The sequence below is a fragment of the Drosophila teissieri genome, chromosome 3L (assembly GCF_016746235.2).
Source record: "Drosophila teissieri strain GT53w chromosome 3L, Prin_Dtei_1.1, whole genome shotgun sequence".
In the NCBI taxonomy this organism is placed as follows: domain Eukaryota; kingdom Metazoa; phylum Arthropoda; class Insecta; order Diptera; family Drosophilidae; genus Drosophila; species Drosophila teissieri.
Window position 1 is genome coordinate 23,507,822 of NC_053031.1, and position 20,506 is coordinate 23,528,327.

At 44.0% G+C, this 20,506-nt stretch overlaps 1 protein-coding gene across 1 annotated transcript; it reads right to left on the minus strand.

Annotated features, from left to right (window-relative positions):
- Positions 1-1,768: 1,768 nt before the first annotated feature.
- On the minus strand, positions 1,769-12,378 carry LOC122618018 (uncharacterized protein K02A2.6-like). Its single transcript, XM_043794141.1, has 2 exons — positions 10,205-12,378; positions 1,769-1,907 (listed from the first exon to the last, which is right to left on the minus strand). Exons 1-2 carry the CDS (start codon positions 12,376-12,378, stop codon positions 1,769-1,771), a joined length of 2,313 nt encoding a protein of 770 aa, XP_043650076.1.
- Between the last annotated feature and the right edge of the window lie 8,128 nt (positions 12,379-20,506).

A 20,506-nucleotide genomic window follows, 5' to 3' on the forward strand; every position in this document is an offset into this window, starting at 1 on the left:
AGTTGCATTTTAAATACTGAAAATGCTTAATTTTCATACTAGTAATTTGACTAAATAACTACAGTAAATAATTAAAACGTATACAAAGTAAATTATTATTACTACTGTAATTTAAAACAAAGAATTTCCAAAAAAAGAAATTACATTTCAAAAGTAAATATTTCATACAACTAATTCATATTAAAAAATTAATATTTATAAAATAAATAAAAATATGGAATCTGTTTATTGCAAAATTGATTTCTTGAAGCACGAAGTGCGGACATAAGCACCGAAGAATCATTGTCTTCTTATATTTTTCACACGTCGCACGGTGAATACTCTAATGACAATTATTCTAATATAAAGTCATCTTTTAAAATTATTACGCATTTTTTTGTACATAGATTGTGCTATTATTATTTCTGTGTTAAATTTGAATAATTGTTATGTTAAGGCAATGCAAGACTAGAGTTTTTAAGTGGTGTCAATTTATAAAAAATAATATAGATTTAAAGTCTAAGAACTTCTAAGATGAAGGGCATATTTTGTCATTTTTACAATGCATGTGCATACGTGTGCACCAATACAGTGGTCAGCTGTCGCTGTATGCGTACACGAGAGCTGGTGGCTCTAGAGCTCTCCGCTCCCTGGCTTTTGAATAAAATTTCGAGAGAGCGAAAAGCCACTTGAAAAGCCACCACAAAAAAATCGTGTGCAAAAAAATTGTATGGCGTTACGCATCTTGTTATTCTAATGTCTTTGGTAAAAGGGTATACTAGATTCGTTGAAAAGTATGTAACAGGCAGAAGGAAGCGATTCCGACCATATAAAGTATATATATTCTTGATCAGGATCAATAGCCGAGTCGATCTGGCCATGTCCGTCTGTCCGTTCGTCTGTCCGTCTGTCCGTCCGTCCGTCTGTCCGTATGAACGTCGAGATCTCAGGAACTACAAAAGATAGAATGTTGAGATTAAGCATACTGACTCCAGAGAAATAGACGCAGCGCAAGTTTGTCGATTCATGTTGCCACGCCCACTCTAACGCCCACAAACCGCCCAAAACTGCTACGCCCACACTTTTGAAAAATGTTTTGATATATTTTCATTTTTGTATTAGTCTTGTGATCGATTTGCCACATAACTTTTTGCCACGCCCACTCTAGCGCCCACAAACCGCCCAAATGTTTTGATATTTTTTCATTTTTCTATTAGACTTGTAAATTTCTATCGATTTGCCAAAAAACATTTTGCCACGCCCACTCTAACGCCCAAAAGCCGCCAAAAACTGTCAGTGTTAAAGACTCTCCTTCGCACTTCCACTAGCTGAGTGACGGGTATCAGATAGTCGGGGAACTCGACTATAGCGTTCTCTCTTGTTTTATTTATTTTATATATATTCATTTTTTAATATGAATTTTGTATTTATTGTATTATTTTGTATTTGTTGTTTTTAAAAAAGCGATTTTATCAAACGAATATTAATAAAACTTCTTTTAAACCATAATAGTTTTGAATCGAAATCGACCAAAACATTAATCAAATTTGTTTCTTATATTAAAATTGATTTCGTCCCGAAAATCGTCTTCCAGCAGAAGCACGCACACATACACACTATCTCCTTTAATGTTTTTACTCACACAAGCAAAACAATTATATTTTTAGATTTTTACGCTCTCAATTTTAGGCGAGCGAAAAGAGCAATTTTAGTCGTCACCAAAAAAGTGGCTGCATAGTGCAAAACCAATGTATGGCCGTTACGGATCTTGTTATTCTAATGTCTTTGGTCAAACACTGCTCTGAAGTGTCTCATGGTTGCGCTTGTTGTCCGGAGTGGGCTTTCTCATGCCCAAAATTTCATGCAGGATATGAACCACGTGATCTTTTGAAATGCCTACGGTCTGAGCTATCTCTCGCACCTTCAATCTGCCAATACGAGATCGTGTATTTTTGTTACGTTATCCTCCGTGGTAGTCGTTTTCGGGGCACCCGTGCCTAATCAAAAAACGACGTTAAAATGTATTAACCAATTTTTGATTGTTGCCATGAAAGAAGAAGAGTCACCGTACACAGCATCCAAACGCTCTTTGATTTTATTACGCGATTTCCCTTCCAGAAACAAGAATCACCGACCGATATTGCTTTTTCTTCATTTCTTTAAATCCTCGGACAGTCCCGCTTTTACACGCAGTTAAAACAAAACTACGAGTCCGATCCGGCTGAAATTTCGACAGTAGCCGTCTAAGAGAATGTACGACACGATAATAAATTACTCTGGCTCCATCAGGCGGTAAGGCGGACTACTTATCGGACTACCCTCGTTTAAAAGCTAGAAAGTTGAGATTAAGCATGCAGATAAAACGTTTTGATTTTTTGTCATTTTTTTATTAGTCTTGTAAATTGATATATTGTGCGCACTTCCATTCCAGTAAGCGATCCCAAATTGGTAACTTTAATAAAATGTGCAATAATCGCCAGTTATGTGCTAAGTAATTTTTCGGAACAAAAGTTGATATCAGAACTTTAGTATGTTACGTCATCCTTACCTCGTAAAGAGGTGCTACTGCTCGTTAGAAAGATTCAATAAGACGTAGGAGCTTACCCCTAAGTCTAATGTGGCTAGCTCAGAAGATTTTGTGTGTTAGCCCACCAGGTTTTGTAAATTTAAGGAAATTTATTTTAGCCCCTAGCGGCATTACTGTTCTCAGATGCTGCTCCTGCGAAACTCGCGCACTCCAATGTCCTACGTGGGTGGGTGAAGTCTATTTGCGCAAGGAATTGCTGCGATAGACAAACAAGGTGGCCAATGGCTGTGTTTTCCAGGACACCGCTGCGCGAAACAACAACCTGTCAACCCCAATTCTGCTTCGATTTATTGCTCGGGCTCCAGCTAGATTTACGCTACGTGCCACGCGCACGTGTTCTCCTGCTGAAGCACTATCAGACTCGCCGTGTCAACGTCAGGGTCTAATATCGATTTATATTGTAGCAAGTCCTCAAATTCTAATCGTACTATCTCTTCATCGACCTCAAGGACCTGTGTCTCGATTTGTGTCTCGATTCATGCCAAATGTAGCGATCTTGCTCCTTTCTTTCTGTTCTTCTGCCGTCCAATTCTAACTCGTGCCGTCTCGCTCTCCCGTCTGTCACGCCTTCTTTTCTGCATTATCTCGTCCTGCAAAGTCTTCTTCTCCACACATTCTTCACGCTCTCTTACTCCACACTCTAGTTCTTCAAACTCTTGTTTTCCCAACTTCCTTCGCCTGACTTGCACAGTCAATACGAAGCCGTGGGCAGTGTACAGCAGGCACCAGGCAAACGAGTTCTACGTTCTCGGAAAGGTCTAACCGGCCATACTAGTTTTGCCACCAAAAAGGAAGGTTCGGGATCCAAGTTTTCAGGTAAGTTGTATTAAAAGCCAGCAAAAAATAGAGGGCAATGGCTAATTAAATGACTTCTCGTTTTTTTTTTACGGATCATTCCGAAATGCCGGTAATCCCATCGCAATTTTCCTTTGCGGTGGTAAACTAATTGGGACAGATGGAATCACCGGTTGAGAAACTAGTGCGGACAATGCGGAATCTCTAGCAATCCCAAGGTGGAATCTCTCCACAGCGGATTGATCGGGTTGCTTCGAATCATTTTTAGCTGCCGATCTTAGAAACATTTGAGGACCACCGTACAAAGAAAAAACACAAAATCAACACTTTCAAGCGAGCACCAAAGAACAACACCAAACAGCTCTGCGGACAACGCACGAAAGAGAGAATAAAGAAAACAAAAAAACAGAAAAGCTAAGAAAAAATAGAATTATAAAGAATTTATTAAAAACCGCCGCTGGTCTTGACAAGCGGAAAAATACATTCGGACCGTTCGCTTCGAAGCTAAGACGTGTCAATACACAAACTAATGGGTTGTCTGCTATGGTACCAGGCCCTCAATTTTGATAATTTCAATATCCGAAACGCCATTGGCTGAAACAAACAAAACAAAATATGTATAATCATTGATTTATAACAAGGCTATAATCCATTTAACAAAGCCGACTTCCGATAATTTGTTTAAGCGGTTTTTCAGAATTCATGAATTTCTGTCGCAAGATATCAAACAATCGTAGTAATTACGATTTCCAAAGTTCAGGGTACGAACAGGGTACGATCGAGTGCAAACTTATTTCCGTTCCCAGGTGACAATGATTCTGAGATTTTGTGGTCGGCTTCAAAGGTTCGGTAGAACGACAAAGAGACGGAATCGGTGCGTCTTATCCGACCTAAGTATTAAACTTCTAGTCTCAAGAATGTAGCAATGCCAGTGATAAATGCAAGCAAGGCATTTGGAACCCACTTTCTGGTTGACCGGACAACATAAATTTCCCTAGCGGTCTTCAAAAGTCTTGTAGTCTAGCCTAGTTCGTACAGAGTTAAAAAGGGGAGTCCAATGTCGGTGAAAGAAAACGCTAGGCGTGAAAGAGAAGTGGGGCTTAAAACGATGGTTGGTACGCCGGCAGACTTGCGACTTGATGTTGCAGAGAACGGATCGATCTCGGTAGATGCTTGCGGATCGATGTTGTAAAGAACGGTTCGATCAGACGAAGTAACGTCGGCAGACGGTTACGACTCGATGTCGTAACGATGTATGAACAAATTGCCGTCGGTAAACCGCAAAGCAATGCTTTGTAATTTGGTCTTAAGCTTATCTAAAAAATTATATCGTCAAGGCCTTTAAGTGATTGTATAATATATTTGGCATTGTTGCAGAGAATAGCTTAACATTATCCACGTCGACCCAAAAATCTCTATATAAACCAATATGCCACCCTTGGGATTCTAATTAATTAGAACGCACGTATAGGATATATTAATATATACTCTGTTTATTTGTGATCTGGTTTATTTGGAGGTAAGCGAAAGCTTGACCTCAAAATATAAACCTATAGGCAATTAGCATACAAAAGTAATTTAGCTGAATAGATAACGCGGCAGCTTAGTGAGAAAGAAAAGAAGAGCAAAAAGATGAGAGAGAAGAGTATGAAATGCTGGAATACACTGCACTCGATTTGCTGGCAGGCTTCCTATTACGTGCTCCAAAGTCACAGGCTTCATTTTAAAACATCGGACGCATTTTTTGATGACGCTAGCAACGAACTTGCGTCCTCCAATCGGCCAGAACCTTTGCCGTAATGTGGTAGCATGCAAATATGTCTTATAATAATAAACGATGAGTGCCTTGGTGACTGGATGATCCTTTGGTAAAAGTATCGGTTGCCTCGTATCGTAGTCCAAGTTTGCGTACCGAAGCCGACTCGAAATAACAGGTTGCTTTTCTGTGGAAACAGCTTGCCCTGACTAAGAAATCCATACTCGTTTGCAAAATAAATCTGCTGGATGATTCTCTGAAGACTAAGTAGTCTAACTGACGAAGTCAATTCGATTAAATTTGCAGGAGGAATGGAGGTCCAAAGGGAATGCTCCAGCAATTCTCTCGGGATACACGACCCTCGGAAATCGCCGAATCCACGCCAACACAATAGACGAGTCTGAGCATTAATGAAATACGCAATCGAAATCTATGGATTCCTTGACGTTTACGATTACCTCAGCCATTAAAAGCGCTGCGAAAAGTTCTAATCTTGGTATTGCTAAGGCCTTAGTGGAACTATTCTTGATAAGGCACAGAGCAGATGGACTGTAGATTCTCCATTAGTCTCCGATCGCATGTATACGCACGCTACATACGCTGATATGCAAGCATCGCAGAATCCGTGCAACTCAACAGAAGCCCTAGGTTGCATTAGGTTAAGTTAGGTTAGGTTTTACCGGCCGTCGGTTATCGGACGCACTAAGACGATTAGAGGTCCATTGTGATACCGTGTGTGTTATCCCCTTTTACCCGTCGAGGTTCGTGTGAAGTTAGTAGTTTCCCCAGACAGAGGCGCTGGTGAATTTTTGTATCCGATGTGGATCGGTGTCGGATTGGTCGGACGTGTCTATCAGGAATCTGCTTCCTAGTTGAGCAAGTCTTTTCGCTTGCAATGCTGGGCAGTGGCATAGTAGATGCTCTACCGTTTCATCCATTTCTTCGTCCCTACAGCTACGGCAGAAATCATTATACGGGGAATTTAGTCTTCTGGCATGGGTGGCTATCAACCAATGCCCTGTGATGACTCTCATAGCAGTGCTGAGGTTTGCTCTGGTCAACCTTAAGAGTTTTGACGTTCTTTTTCAGTTTATTTTTGGCCATATTTGGCGTGTTAGGCGACAGTGTGTGGTATTTTCCCATATAGTCTGTTTGTTTCGGTTTAGGTTTTCCCTAAGTAGTAGTTTACATGTGGCTAAAGGCATACTCATGGCCTCCATCTCTTGTATGAGTGGTAGTGCCTTCTCGAGCTAGTTCATCTGCGATGAAGTTGCCTTCTATGTCCCTGTGTCCGGGTACCCATATAAGGCTGATTACGAATTGATACTGTTTTTGAGTGGCTTAAGATTGATCCAATCGATTTGATAGCTGCTTGGCTATCACTGAAAATGTTTACGTGTGAGCTTTCCGGTTTTAGTGCTTTCAAATGCTTTAGTGCCCCCCTTATTGCTGCTACTTCAGCTTGGAAGTCGCTGCAATGATCGGGGAGTCTAAACGAGATGCGTAGGCCTAGTTGTTCGGAGTAAACTCCTCCTCCTACTCTGTTCTGTAGTTTTGACCCGTCCGTATAGAAGCATATTGAATTCTGGGGGCCAGGTGTCTGTGAGTTCCACTCGTCCCTTTCTGGGATAATTGTGTTGAACGGTGTTTGTATGTACTCCGTTGGAGTGCAGTAGTCTGTCCTGGAGGGGACTATTTGAGTGTGTTTTAAGATACCTGAGTGACCCGCTTCTTGTGGGTTCCACTATTTGGTATCTATAAGCCTGATTGCCGTGGCCTGTTCCATGCCAGCTAGTTCTGGGCTTGGGAGGTTGAGTATGGCGTTTAGGGCTTCGTTTGGGGTGGTGTGTAAAGCACTGCTGATGCAGAGTGCCGCGGCTCTTTGCATCTTTGCTAGCATTTTTATGCTGGATTTCTTTTTCAGGGCCGGTCACCATAACACGACCCCATACAGCAGTATTGGTCTGACGATGGCCGTATATATTCAGTTTACTATATAAGGTGTCATGCCCCATTTGAGCCCTATTGCTTTCTTGCACGTGGAGAGTGCTATTGAAGCTTTTCTGTATCTGTCTGTGAGGTTCAAGTTCCAGTTTAGTTACGCCCAGGTACCTTGCGCTGCTACTGAAGGAAAGTCTTTGATTGTTGAGGATAGGTGGGACTAAGTCTGGTACATTAAACTTCCTAGTGAAAAGAACCAGATCCGTCTTTGTTCAGACGAACATGAATATATAAAAGGATTTTCATAAGAAATGTATGTACAGCTAGTGAAACGCTGCAGCAATGCCTTATCTTAAAATAAACAACGCCTGAGCGTTAGGATATAGATATCTGGGATAAACAACGAACTCCTGCGTGGGTTTCATCCCTTAAATAAAGATGCAAGCGATCACGTAGCATTTCCTTGAAGATAGGGAATATCGTGCAGTGGAGGTCAAGCCTTGTTAGCCACGGCTTTGGTTCAAGTGAAGTCGAGAAATGGATGTTTTGAAAAGCTAAGAGCTTTGATTGATAGTGGTTCTCAAAGCACAATAATTTCAGAAGAATTTGCACAGATTCTTAAATTGAAAAAAGTTCGTTCACAGACAGAAATAAGTGGAGTATCTTCCACAGGAACGTGCATTTCCAGGCACAAGGCAATTATTTCGATCAAAAATTCTCCAAAAAATTTAGAAATTGAAGCACTTGTTCTTCCAAAGCTAATGAAAGCACTAACAGTCAACACAATTAATGTTGATCAGAAAAAATGGAAGGGCTTTAAATTAGCCGACCCCGAATTTAATAAACCAGGTCGTATTGATCTAATCATTGGAGCAAACGTATATACTCACATTTTGCAAAATGGAGTTAAACAAATAGACTCCTTGGACAAAAAACTGATTTCGGGTGGATAGTTTCTGGATGTAAAAAATCCAAAGGAAAAGAAAGCCACAACAATATAATTAAAAGATTTAGATCGCTAATGGGAAGTTGAAGAAGAGGAAAAAAATGATATCGAGTCTGAAATCTGTGAAAATAAATTTATTAAACCTACAAAAAGGGATTCAGATGAGTGATACATTGTGTCAATTCCATTCAAGAAGGATGTCACCTTAGAGATTCAAAGAAACAAGCCATAGCTTGTTACATGAATCTGGAAAAAAAACTACAAGGAAATGAAAAACTTAAGGTTGACTACACTAAATTCATGAAAGAATACATGGATTTAGGACACATGGTTGAGGTGAATAATGAATGCAAATATTTCTTGCCGCACCAGGCTGTGATTAGAGATTCAAGCCTCACGACCAAATTAAGAGTAGTTTTTGATGCTTCAGCAAAAACCACTAATAACAAAAGTTTGAACGACATAATGTGGGTCCACGAGTTCAAAAGGATATTTTTGACATTATTGTTAAATGGAGAAAATGGGAATTTGTTGTTTCTGCGGACATTGAAAAAATGTACCGTCAGATTAAAATAAATGAAAATGACCAAAAATATCAATATATTTTATGGAGAAATTCTCCAGAAGAAAAAATTAAAAATTATAAACTAACAACAGTCACTTATGGTACGGCATCTGCACCATACTTGGCTACTAGAGTTCTGGTGGACATAGCAGATAAATGTCAAAATAAAAATGTAAGTGAAATAATAAGGAACGATTTTTACATGGATGACCTAATGACTGGAGCTAATTCTGTAGAAGACGCCAAAAATGTTGTCCAACTAGTTTCAAACGAATTACAAAAAGTAGGACAAAATTTAAGAAAATGGATATCTAATAATTCAGAAATAATATCAACAGTAGAGTTTAAACTCAAGACCATTATACACTATAGTTAATGAGATTGACCAACAAGAGGTTTTAACACCAGGTCATTTTTTGATTGGAAGACCCCCTTAGAAATAGTCGAACCAATGGAAGATGAAAGAATCGGAAATTTGGATAGGTGAGACTTATCCAAAAAATGAGGAAAGATTTCTGGGTAAAATGAAAGAATGAATATTTGCATACGCTCCAGCAAAGGAATAAATGGAAAAGAGAAATTCCGGTGCCAATACGTAATGAAGATCAGATGCACCATTAGTGCATACAACTGCCGAATATTTAATTTATAATTTTGAAATAGATTCCTATCACATAATGACGGAAGCCACTCTAAATCAATGTCAGAAATGGCAACTGTAATGACCCGCTTACTAAGAGTAACACGCGTTATGATTTATAGATAATATATATATTATATATATATATTCAGTTCGTTTATTCCGATTTATGGTATTCGCACATCCACGCTGCTTGACAGTCCGCTCAGGAGTAATAAGGAGTAATCACTCAGACACTAGGCCATCGGTAGCGTCTCTCCCGTCGCTGCTCTCCCGATGCTTGGTTGTTGGCAACGCCGGTCGCCACATCCCTCCTTTATTAACAAGTTTTAGCTTTAATGGCGGCAGGGGTGGCTGGATCCCGAGGCTTCCTTCTGTGGCCTGGAGTACTGCGTTCTCCGGGGGAGGTGTTGATTCCGGTAAGCTGTCATCTGGTTGCGGCGTTGGGCAGGAGGCTGGATACGTTTGGCTAGCTGGAACTTTCTTAAGATGTGAGACATTTCTTGTTAGTTTTTTACCACCCCCTTCGATCACCACAATATTATTGTGTCGTTCTAAAACCGTAAATTCCGTCTTGTCGAAGTTTGATGTAAGTTTGTTTGGGAACACTACGTTTTTCAAAAACACCTTGTCGCCCACTTCTATATCGACTTCCTTTGCCCCTCTTCTTTTGTCGGCTGCCTGCTTTCCCTTATTTTTTTTCAATAATATCTTTATCTCTCTCTCCAGAGTCTAAGGTATTCTCGCAGATATCCCCAATGCCCGGTATTTTGTCACGGATGACTCTGTTGAACATCAGCTTTGTGGGCGCAGACCCTGTTGTTCCATGTGGGGTTACGTTGTACATAAGAACGAATTTTTGGATTTCCTCTTTGTAGTTTTTCCCATTTGCGTATGCTATTTTTAAGCGTTTTACAAGGGCTCTGTTCATGTTTTCAACTTCCCCGTTTGCTTGCGGCCAATACGGTGGGGTTCGAACTTGTTTAATGCCGCACGCTTTGCAGTAGTTAGAAAACTCCTCGCTAACATATTGGCGTCCATTATCCGTTCGTAGGTGCTCAGGATATCCCAGTCTACAGAAGATCTCTTTCATTGCCTCTACCAGGGTCGTTGAAGATATGGTTTTAAGAAACTTATGCTCCATATATCGTGAGAAATAGTCAATGAAGACTAGAACATATTCATTGTTGGGAAGCGGACCTAGTAAATCCGACGCTACCCAAATCCAAGGGCCAGTGGGAAAAGGATTCCTGTCCATAGGGGGTGGCCTGATGTCTTGTGATACCAGGCAACAATCTCTGCAAGCTTTGACAAACTTTTCTGCCTCTCTGTCTATTTGTGGCCACCATACTTTGGATCGCAGGCGGCGTTTCATTGCTGTCTCGCCGGGATGTCCTTCGTGGGCTAACTCCAGTATTTTTACTCTCAGAGATGTTGGCACGACTAGACGGTTTCCCCTCAAAAGGAGCGAGCCAACCCCTGAAAGTTCATATTGAAACGGGTAGAAGCCCACTGAACTATCGGGCTTCCAGGAGTCGTTCTCCAGGCAACTGATTGCATCCATAATCTCTTCATCCCTCTTGGAAGACTCTGCTATTTCATGAATTGTCATAGATCTTGGGATAGAGCTCTGTACGACGCGAAGGATGCAGTATTCCGTCTTGTGGTCGATTGGTTCTACCGCCGGTAGTTGACAGAGTCGAGACAACGCATCTGATATGTTTTCTTTTCCGGATTTATAGATAACGGTGAACGTATATGCCTGGAGTCGCAGCAGCCACCTTTCAATGCGAGCTGGGGGCTTGGATGTTGGTTTGAAAATGGCTTCCAAGGGCTTGTGATCAGTTACGAGTTCGAAGTGCAGGCCTGCCAGATAGTAGTAAAATTTCTCCACTGCCCAAACCAGCGCTAGGCTCTCTTTTTCCGTTTGGGAGTAGCGTTTCTCCACCTCCGACAGGGCCTTGCTAGCAAAGGTAATTATTAAAGGTTCGTTGTCGACTTTGAATTGCAATAACACAGCCCCAAGGGCAACCGGGCTGGCGTCCGCAATCACCCGTGTTCGATGCCTTGGATTGAAATATGATAATTTGGGTACCTTGGATAGAAGATTCTTTAGGTTGCTGAAAGCATTTTTCTCGGCTTCGCCCCAGGTGAATTTGCTTTCAGTTTTCAGCAGTTTTCTTAGAGGATCTGTGTGACTTGCAAGGTCCGGAATGAACTTCCCGACGTAGGTCACCAAACCGAGGAAGCTCCGCGTTTCTTCTTTGTTCTTTGGGTCTCTGAAAGATCGGATGACGTCAATTTTCTCAGGGTCGACTTCTATTCCCTTGTCGGATAAAATATGTCCGAGGAATTTTAGTTTTCTTGTCTTCCAGATGCACTTTTCTTTATTCAGTAGGACATTATTTTCCTGGAAGATTTGGCATACTTCTTTTACGGCGCTGTCGATTTCGAGGTCAGTTGCTCCAAAGATGATGATATCATCGATGAAGTTCATGGCGTTAGGTACCGCAGATAGCATCTGCTCGAGAAGGCGTTGAAAAATTTCGGGAGCAGAATTTACTCCAAACATCAAACGCTTATAGCGGAAAAGTCCCCTTGGAGTTATGAACGTTGTTATTTCCCGGCTCGATTCAACAAGGGCCAGTTGGTGATAGGCGTCCTTGAGGTCTAGGCGTGCGAAGAATTTAGCCTCTTTGAGTCTGGTCATAAAGCAGTCGAAAGTTGGTAATGGGTAGTTTTCCCGTAGGATTGCTTTGTTTGCCAGTCGCATGTCGACACATAAGCGGATGTCCCCGTTCTCCTTAAACGCAAGCACGATGGGAGATATCCAAGCACTCGGGCCCGTGACTGGTTCAATTATATCTCGACTCAGGGCTTCATCCAGTTTTTTCATGACTTTGTCCTCGAGCGCTGCCGGGATTCGTCTCACTGGTTGTTGAACGGGTTTCACATCATAATCTATGGAAAGGCTTACTTCAATGTTTTTCCATTTTGGAAAAGGCTCCATTTCCTCAATACGGTTAATGTTTCTTCCCAGTCGGAGGACTTTTAATTCTATAGCCGTGTCTCGGCCCAGCAGAGATTGTTCTCCATTTTCAATCACGTAAAATGAGGCAATCTCTTCGGTACCCGGCTCAACGGAAATTGGGGCCTCGAAAATATACATTACTCGAAGTAATTTATTAGAGGCATAGGCTCGGAATTGCTTTTCTGTATGAGTTCTGTGGCTTTTCTCTTCACTAGCAGAGACCAGTCCGCGTGGCTGATAAGGTTAAACTTGCACCCCGAGTCAATAATCAAAGAAATTTCACGGGCTCCCACTCGGCATCGTATGAACTCCTCTTCATCTTCACTTGACACTTTAAAGCAATGTGTTTCGCCCTTTTTGAATTTGGAGCTGGTGGCCTCCTCTTCGACAGAGCGAATATACGTGCGGGGCCTTTTCAGGTTATTCCTTTGGGACTTAAGGAATCGGTCGTTCAAGTTAGTTCGGCACTTCCTGGCAAAGTGTCCAGGCTTCGAGCATTTATTGCAAGTCACATTTCTTGCCGGACATGATGGGTCGTTGTGTGTGTGTCCGAATTTTCCACATCTGGGACACTCCCCACTCTGTTTAAAACCACGATGTGTAATTTTACAGATGGGTTCCGCAATTGGTCTTGATGTCATTTCTTTTGATTCTTTGTTGATCTGCTCCTCAACCTGACATGCTTCGATAACTTCCTCTAGTGAATGCTCCTTTCCCAGAAGTCTTTTCTTGAGGTCTAGAGGTGCCCACACATCTATGATTTTATCCTTTAGACATATATCCTCAATCTCCGCTTTTGAGGATCCGAATGCACATCGTTGCATTTGTTGGCGGAGTCGCAACATGAAATCACCAAAGCTTTCTGTGTCCAACGGTGTCAGGCCTCTGAATAGATGTCTTTCAAACGTTGAGTTTTGCTTCGGTGAAAAGTGTTTATTTAAATGGTCGATGAGGATATTATAGATGTCTTTTTTATTTTCGTCGCTGGGCTCCACCAGCGCACCAGGTAGAGAGTATACTACTGACTGTAGCTGGACTCCTCCCAAAAGCAGTAGCTTACTCCTCTTCCGCTTCTCGGTAACAATACCCTCGGCCTCGAGGTATGTTGTAAACGCCCTCAACCACTTCTCCCATTCATTTCGGAGGATTGTCTTGTCGATCACCTCGCACAGAAACGGTTTAATGATACTGTCGGTCATTTTCAATACGGGACCTAGAATTGGGGTTTATGACGAAAGACATTATTAGATTTACGACTTGACTTGTAATTAATACCCGGCTCTCTTAGGAGCTTGTAATTATTACCCAGCCTCAGTTCAATAATACCTCCCATTTACATTTGGGGTTTTGTTGTTTCCGTTTTTCCTTTTAAATTTTATGAATTCTTTTGGCTTGTGGAGAGAATACTGCTCCACCCAACCTTTAACCTTTTTGTTTGCAACTCAAACCGATTACCCAGCTCTTTCTTAAAAGCTTGTAATATTTTTCCTCCGTTTTTTTTTTTTTTTTTAAATTACAATTTTTTTTTTTAATTATTAAAATATTTATTTATTTATATATTTCGTGTTCTGTTTCTTTTCTTTTTTTTTCAAAATATGCTTTGGCTTGTACCACTACTCGGCTCCTCTCTTAGAGCTTACACGGCCCTTGCAACTCTTTGGTTGCTAGAGAAATTTTTCTCCAGCTCACCTTTCAAGCTTGTAAAGAGTATTTACTCTTATTGGTTTTTTTTTCTTATATCCTGGTTGCTAGAGAGTGTCTCTCTAACTCACTTTTTCTTAAGCTTGCGAAGAGTAATCTCTTCACTCAGCCTATCTGTCGGAGTGCATGTGTGTTGGATGAGAGTGAGCGAAAAATTGTGCATTTACTCATTCTGCTTTCTGCTTAACGTCATTTTATGTTGGCCACGTGCAATCTGCACTCGCGCAGCTTATTCCTTCTCTCCTCTTTTCCACATTTTTATGTGTGTATATGCCGTTAGGCACGTTCCATCACACACACACTCACGCACAGCCTATATCACGCCACTCGTTTACCGTAATTTCACGCCTTTTTCCTAATTCATAAAATTTACCAAAGTTTTAGTTATTATCATTATCATTTACCGATTTTTTCACTCGTCGCCAATGTAATGACCCGCTTACTAAGAGTAACACGCGTTATGATTTATAGATAATATATATATATATATATTCAGTTCGTTTATTCCGATTTATGGTATTCGCACATCCACGCTGCTTGACAGTCCGCTCAGGAGTAATAAGGAGTAATCACTCAGACACTAGGCCATCGGTAGCGTCTCTCCCGTCGCTGCTCTCCCGATGCTTGGTTGTTGGCAACGCCGGTCGCCACAGCAACTAAATAAGAGAATATGCAATGAAAGTTGGCCCTGGAATTCTGCGAATGGTAATGCATGTGAGATCCAGATCTAGAGCCAAATAGAGCGGCGAACTGTATCTTTAAAACAGCAGTCGACTCTAAAAGTTACTGGGTAGAGTTGGAGAAGAAAAGCAGTTGGTTGTTTAAGGTTCCGGTAAATTCCATTGTGCAAGCATTGCGCCATATTGTACGGCTAGAACCGACGATAAATTTCTAGTTGCCCACCATAATATTCAATCGTCCGAAAGCGAAGAATCGCTATCAATGCCTTATATAGGGGAGGTTAGTGAAGTACCGAAGATTATTTGGGATCCGCTAAAATTATCATGCAGAATTTGAACGATTAAATAATGACATTAAATATATAAAGGAGCATCATCAGAAATTAAAGGACTTCGATTTCCATCATATTTCCGGACATGCTGGATTAATTATTGCTTTAATAATAATGGTAGTATTAATAATATATTTTATACGAAAATGTGCTATTCAATGTGCTATTGCAAGCAATAACCTTCGCAGGCCCATTGTCAGTAGTGTAAGCTGTTGATATAAACAATAAAACTATTAAGAAAATATATATAGACAAAAATACAGTTCACTATATCGTTGATTCGAAAAGAAAAAATTGTGAGGAGTTGAAACTCCGCACAAATGCGGATGGTGATCGCATGAGGAGGGCCTGCCGTTGCCAGTTACGCAACAAGGCAAAGGGTAGTAACGGCAGTGCGAAGCCCGGAGAAAGAGAGTTTGGAGACTCTGGGCTGGAGAAAGAGAGTTTGGAGACTCTAGAGGACGAGAGTTTGGTGACTCGGGAAGTGGAGAGAGAGGGTGGAGACTCCGGACTTACTGAAAAGAGAGTTTGGAGAGTCAGTAGACTCAAAGGCAAATATCGGGACAAATCGAACTTTGGAGCGGGCCAACGGTAAAATCGTGGACTTTGGATCCGAAGACTGGAGACCAAAAGGATGAACCGTTAGAGGAGGCCTATATAAACAGGCCGAACGCTGGAAGCGGCACAGAGAGTCGAGTAGATCAAGTATACCAGTGAACAAGTGATGAATAAAGCCAGCAGGAGAGCTACAGCCGTGGTAGTCAACAAGGAGCAAGATCGCTACGTCAAGACGTTCGGGACGAGGACAGTCTCCGAGTTGAGACGCAGGTAGCTGAGGTCCAAACGACGAAGCACGAGTAGCCCGGAGGCATTCAACAGGAGAGGCCAGACCTAGGAGGGCACTAGAGAAGCGGCAGGGATTGTGGTGTAGACCCGGTGGACTGTGTAGGAGATCGCGTGCTTGAACCAGGCGATAGCCTGGCGTGTCCGTGCAATCCAAGCAGGCGTGGTACTGGCGCCACCAGTCTGAACAGACGTGGGGTTGGCGTGTTGCTGTTTCACAGGCGTTTGCCTTGGGGAACCGCAGCCGTGAGCTTCCGTGAGTCTGCAACAACAATTCCCAGCCCACGTGACGAGCGCCCAACAACGAAGGTCCGCGCAAATAAAGACCCAAGAAACGAAAACTGCAAGTGTCATTACTGATAACCGGGTGATCACGTTATATTACAAATAACGTGATTATCCCGGCAGTAAACACAAATAAAGCAGTATGGGTAGAAGTTGGATCTACCGTCTCATAAAGGAAGATTTCGCATATGTCGCACAGAGGTTGCGCATATCGCTGTCCGGAAGGACAGAGGACATGCGAAAGGCCCTAGCGGAGTACTACGCAGAGACAGAAAACGACCCAAAGCTCGCAGCAGTCTGAACAGAATTGGAGTCAGCATATCCAGACAGACCAGGTCCAAGCATAAAGCTTAAGAACCCCGAGGGTGAAGACTTAATCGCAAGTCTGAACATTGAGGAGATGTTTCGAGAAGGTCAACGGAGAGAGACAAGCAGGGAAAGGAGGCCAAGTCCAGAAAGACACAGGCCCATCCCGCCGGACTACGCAAAAGTAGCTAAGCAAATAAGAGAGTGGTCTTTTCGCTTCGACGGAGATGAAAAACCCCTCGAATTCCTGGAGCAGGTGGAATGGTTTGCAAACACATACGGTTTGGACCTGAACATGATTCCCCGAGCCATGCCGGAATTAATGCAGGGAAAGGCTTTAAAATGGTACATTTCAAAAAACAAACACTGGAGGACGTGGGCCGAATTTATAGATAGCTTCCAAACGTATTTCCTGCCCAGGGGATACTTCAAAAAACTCGCGGACAAGGTGAGACAAAGGAAGCTAGGGTTTAGGGAAGCATTTAAGGACTACATGGTCGAGATGCAGACCCTGATAAAACCCCTTGGGTATGGGAAAACGGAAATGCTGGAGCTCATTAAGGAGAACTGCACGCCAGACCTCCGAATAGCGTTGAGATCCTTCCCCGTGGACGACCTAGAGGCACTGATGATCCTGGCAGATGAGTACGAGGAATTGCACAGGGAACGGGAAGCCTTCGCGGAAGAGCATAAGTTCAGCCGCAATAAAGCCCCGGCCACAACACACGTCGTGCAGAAGGTGTGAGGACTCAGGAGAGCTAGGCACGCAGTCCCAGGGACAGTGGCCACGATATACCCCGGGTCAGTCTGGGCGTCATATCACAACCTTATGGAGGCCGCCAGTCACCACCCAGAGACACCCTGGAACGACTCTTGCGGGCAACTCGGGTCAACACCCAACCCATGTGGCCAATCCACTAGAAGCTTGTCGCAGGTGCGGTGGACACGACCATTGGGCAAGAGGCTGCCGACAACAGAGGCTGCTGTTCTGCTGGATGTGCGGAAAAATAGGAGTCCGAAGTACGGAATGCTGCCAGAGAGCGGGAAATGGGCAGCGATCTCAGCCGCAGAGAGGCGAGCAGGGGTCGCAGGGTGACGCCTCTCCAAACTAACTGGAAAATTAATCGAGGAGGAGCAGCAGTTGTCCGCAGCGGTAACGATCGGTGGGGACACGTACAAGGCCACGATCGACACCGGGGCAACAGCAAGCTTCATAAGTGAAGAGCTGGCGGACAAGCTGGCTGCCCGTGGAGCGATTACAAGGATACGACGGCAGGTTAGGTTGGCAGATGGAAGGTGCGGCAAAATCAACGCAAAGCTCGAAATAGGAGTGGAGTTCGGCAACAGGCGACTCGTCATGAGCCTGCTAATATTACCAGGGATAGGGGATGCGTTGGTGCTGGGGTGGAATTTCCTCACGCAAGTCGAGGCCGAGATCAAGTGCGCCGGTCATGAAATCCGAATACCGGCCAGAGGCAGACACAACGGGTGGCTCGAGGAGAAGTTGTCGGTCGCATTAGTCCAAAAGGACGGCGAAGAGGACGACATGAACAAATTCCTGGAAACAGAGCTCGCGAAGTTTCACGCCATGACCGGAACATCGAGTATAGCCGAGCACACGATAACCATGAAGGACGATAAACCAATTAAGCAGAGATACTACCCCAAGAATTTAAAGATTCAAGGGGAGATCAATGCAAATGTGGATGAACTTCTGGAGAAAGGAATGATAGAGCATTCAAGGAGCCCGTACAGCTCACCCATAGTCATGGTAACGAAGAAAACGGGAGAATGGAGAGTATGCGTTGACTTCAGGCAGATAAACGCGAAATCCATAAAGGATGCCTACCCGATGCCACGGATAAACTGCATCCTCGACCAACTAAAGGAGACGCGCTTTATAAGCAGTCTGGATCTAAAGGATGGGTATTGGGAAATACCGCTGGAAGAGTCAAGCCGGGGCTTCACGGTCCCAGGGAAAGGGCTGTTCCAATGGAAAGAGATGCCATTTTGGTTACACTCCGCGTCGGCCACATTTCAACGGGCCCTGGATCCGGTGATTGGACCGGAAATGTCGCCGCATTGTAAGGCCGCTCAACGACCACCTACGCAAGGGTACCAAGTGGCCATGGTCACAGGACCACCAGCAAGCCTTCGAGGAGGTAAAAGCCAGATTGGTTACCGACCTAGTCTTGACGTGCCCCGACTTCGGGAAAGCGTTTATCCTGCAAACGGACGCCAGTGACTACGGGATTGGCGCAATCCTCACACAGGACACAGAAGATGGCGAAAGGGTCATTTCATACTCCAGCCGGACCCTAAACGGAGCCGAGAAGAACTACTCGACAACGGAGAAGGAGTGCTTGGCAATTGTGTGGGCTATTCGGAAGCTAAAGCCGTACCTTGAGGGCTACCACTTTAAGGTAGTGACGGATCATATGGCGCTGAAGTGGCTGAATAGCAGCAGACGCATTGTCGAGGCAGCCACTGCCAGAGTCGGTCTCAGCAGAACCCGATATTCTGAGAAGAACGCAGGACAATGGGCGGAATCAGAGTGCAGCTGGATCAAGGAAATGCTAGAAAAGATAAAAGCACAGCCTCAAAAGTTCCCAGACTACGTGTGGGAGGGTAGCACCCTTAACAGGCAGATTCCGCATAGAGCAGGGAATGAAGATGTAGTGACCTGGAAGCTATGTGTTCCGCGGCAGCTGAGAGAAACTGTCTTGCGTGAAATCCACGACTCCCCAGCAACCGGTCATGCAGGCAGTCGGAAGACGATTGCACGGCTTGCAGACCGGTACTACTGGCCAGGTATGCAGAGAGACGCAAGGGCCTACGTTCGGAAATGCGAGGACTGCGCAAGGTTCAAACCGAATCAGCGGCAGGCGGCGGGAAAGATGTTGACACAGATCCCGGAGGAACCCTGGGCGACAGTGTGCGCCGATTTCGTCAGACCACTACCAAGATCGAAGCATGGAAACAGTATGTTGTTGGTACTGATCGACAGGTTTTCGAAGTGGACGGAGTTGGTGCCTTTGCGAACAGCCACGGCGGAAACGTTGCAGAAAGCGTTCAGGGAACGCATAGTCGCACGATTTGGAGTACCGAAGGTGGTGATCACGGACAACGGCGTGCAATTCACGAGCCGGGCTTTTAAGAAGTTCCTCAACGACATGGGAATAAAGCAGCAGTTTACGGCACCGTATACCCCAGAGGAGAATCCGACGGAGAGAGCAAACCGCACTGTGAAGACAATGATAGCTTAGTTTGCCGGACAGAACCAGAGGAATTGGGATGAAAGGTGGCCCGAAATCATGCTGGCTGTGAATTCCTGTGTTTCAGATTCCACAGGCTACTCACCGGCATTTTTGACACAGAGCCGCGAGCCAAGACTATGACAGAGAAACGCTAGGTACGGGAAGGCCCAGAGTCACCGGAAGGAAACGCTGAGAAAATGAGAGAAGTCTTCGAGATTGTGCGCAGGAACCTAGAGAGGGTGTCCCAGGACCAAGCAAGGCATTACAACCTGCGGAGAAGGCAGGGGAAGCCAAGCGTTGGTGAAGTGGTGTGGGCCAAGGAGCACCATTTGTCTAAAGCGGCTGAAGAGTTTGCGGCCAAACTTACTCCGAGGTTCGATGGACCGTACCAAATTGTGGTTTTCATATCGCCAGTGATATGTAAGATTCGCCACCGGAAGAACAAAAAGGAACGCACGGTACATGTCAGCGACCTAAAACAGCAGGATCAGGAGGAGAATGGTGACAAGAACGTGGAGTCGGATCCATCGGAAGGAAGCAGGAAAGGCATGCAGGCACATCTGAGAACGGACTGGGTTCGGCAGCCGTTCTAGCGTCAGGCCGAGGCGAGAGTCAACGGATGCAGACTGCGAGTCTGACAACCATTACAGCGTAAGGCCAAGGCGAGAGTCAACAGCTGCGGACCGCGAGCGAACCAGAGTATTGCCGCGACAACCACCACCAGGGAAGAGTAAGGCACAAACGATGGGAAGTTGAGAGTGACAGCACCTGAGAACGGACTAGGCTCGGCAACCGTTCTAGCGTCAGGCCAGGGCGAGAGTCAACGGGTGCAGATTACGTATCCAGCAAGGATGAAACGTTT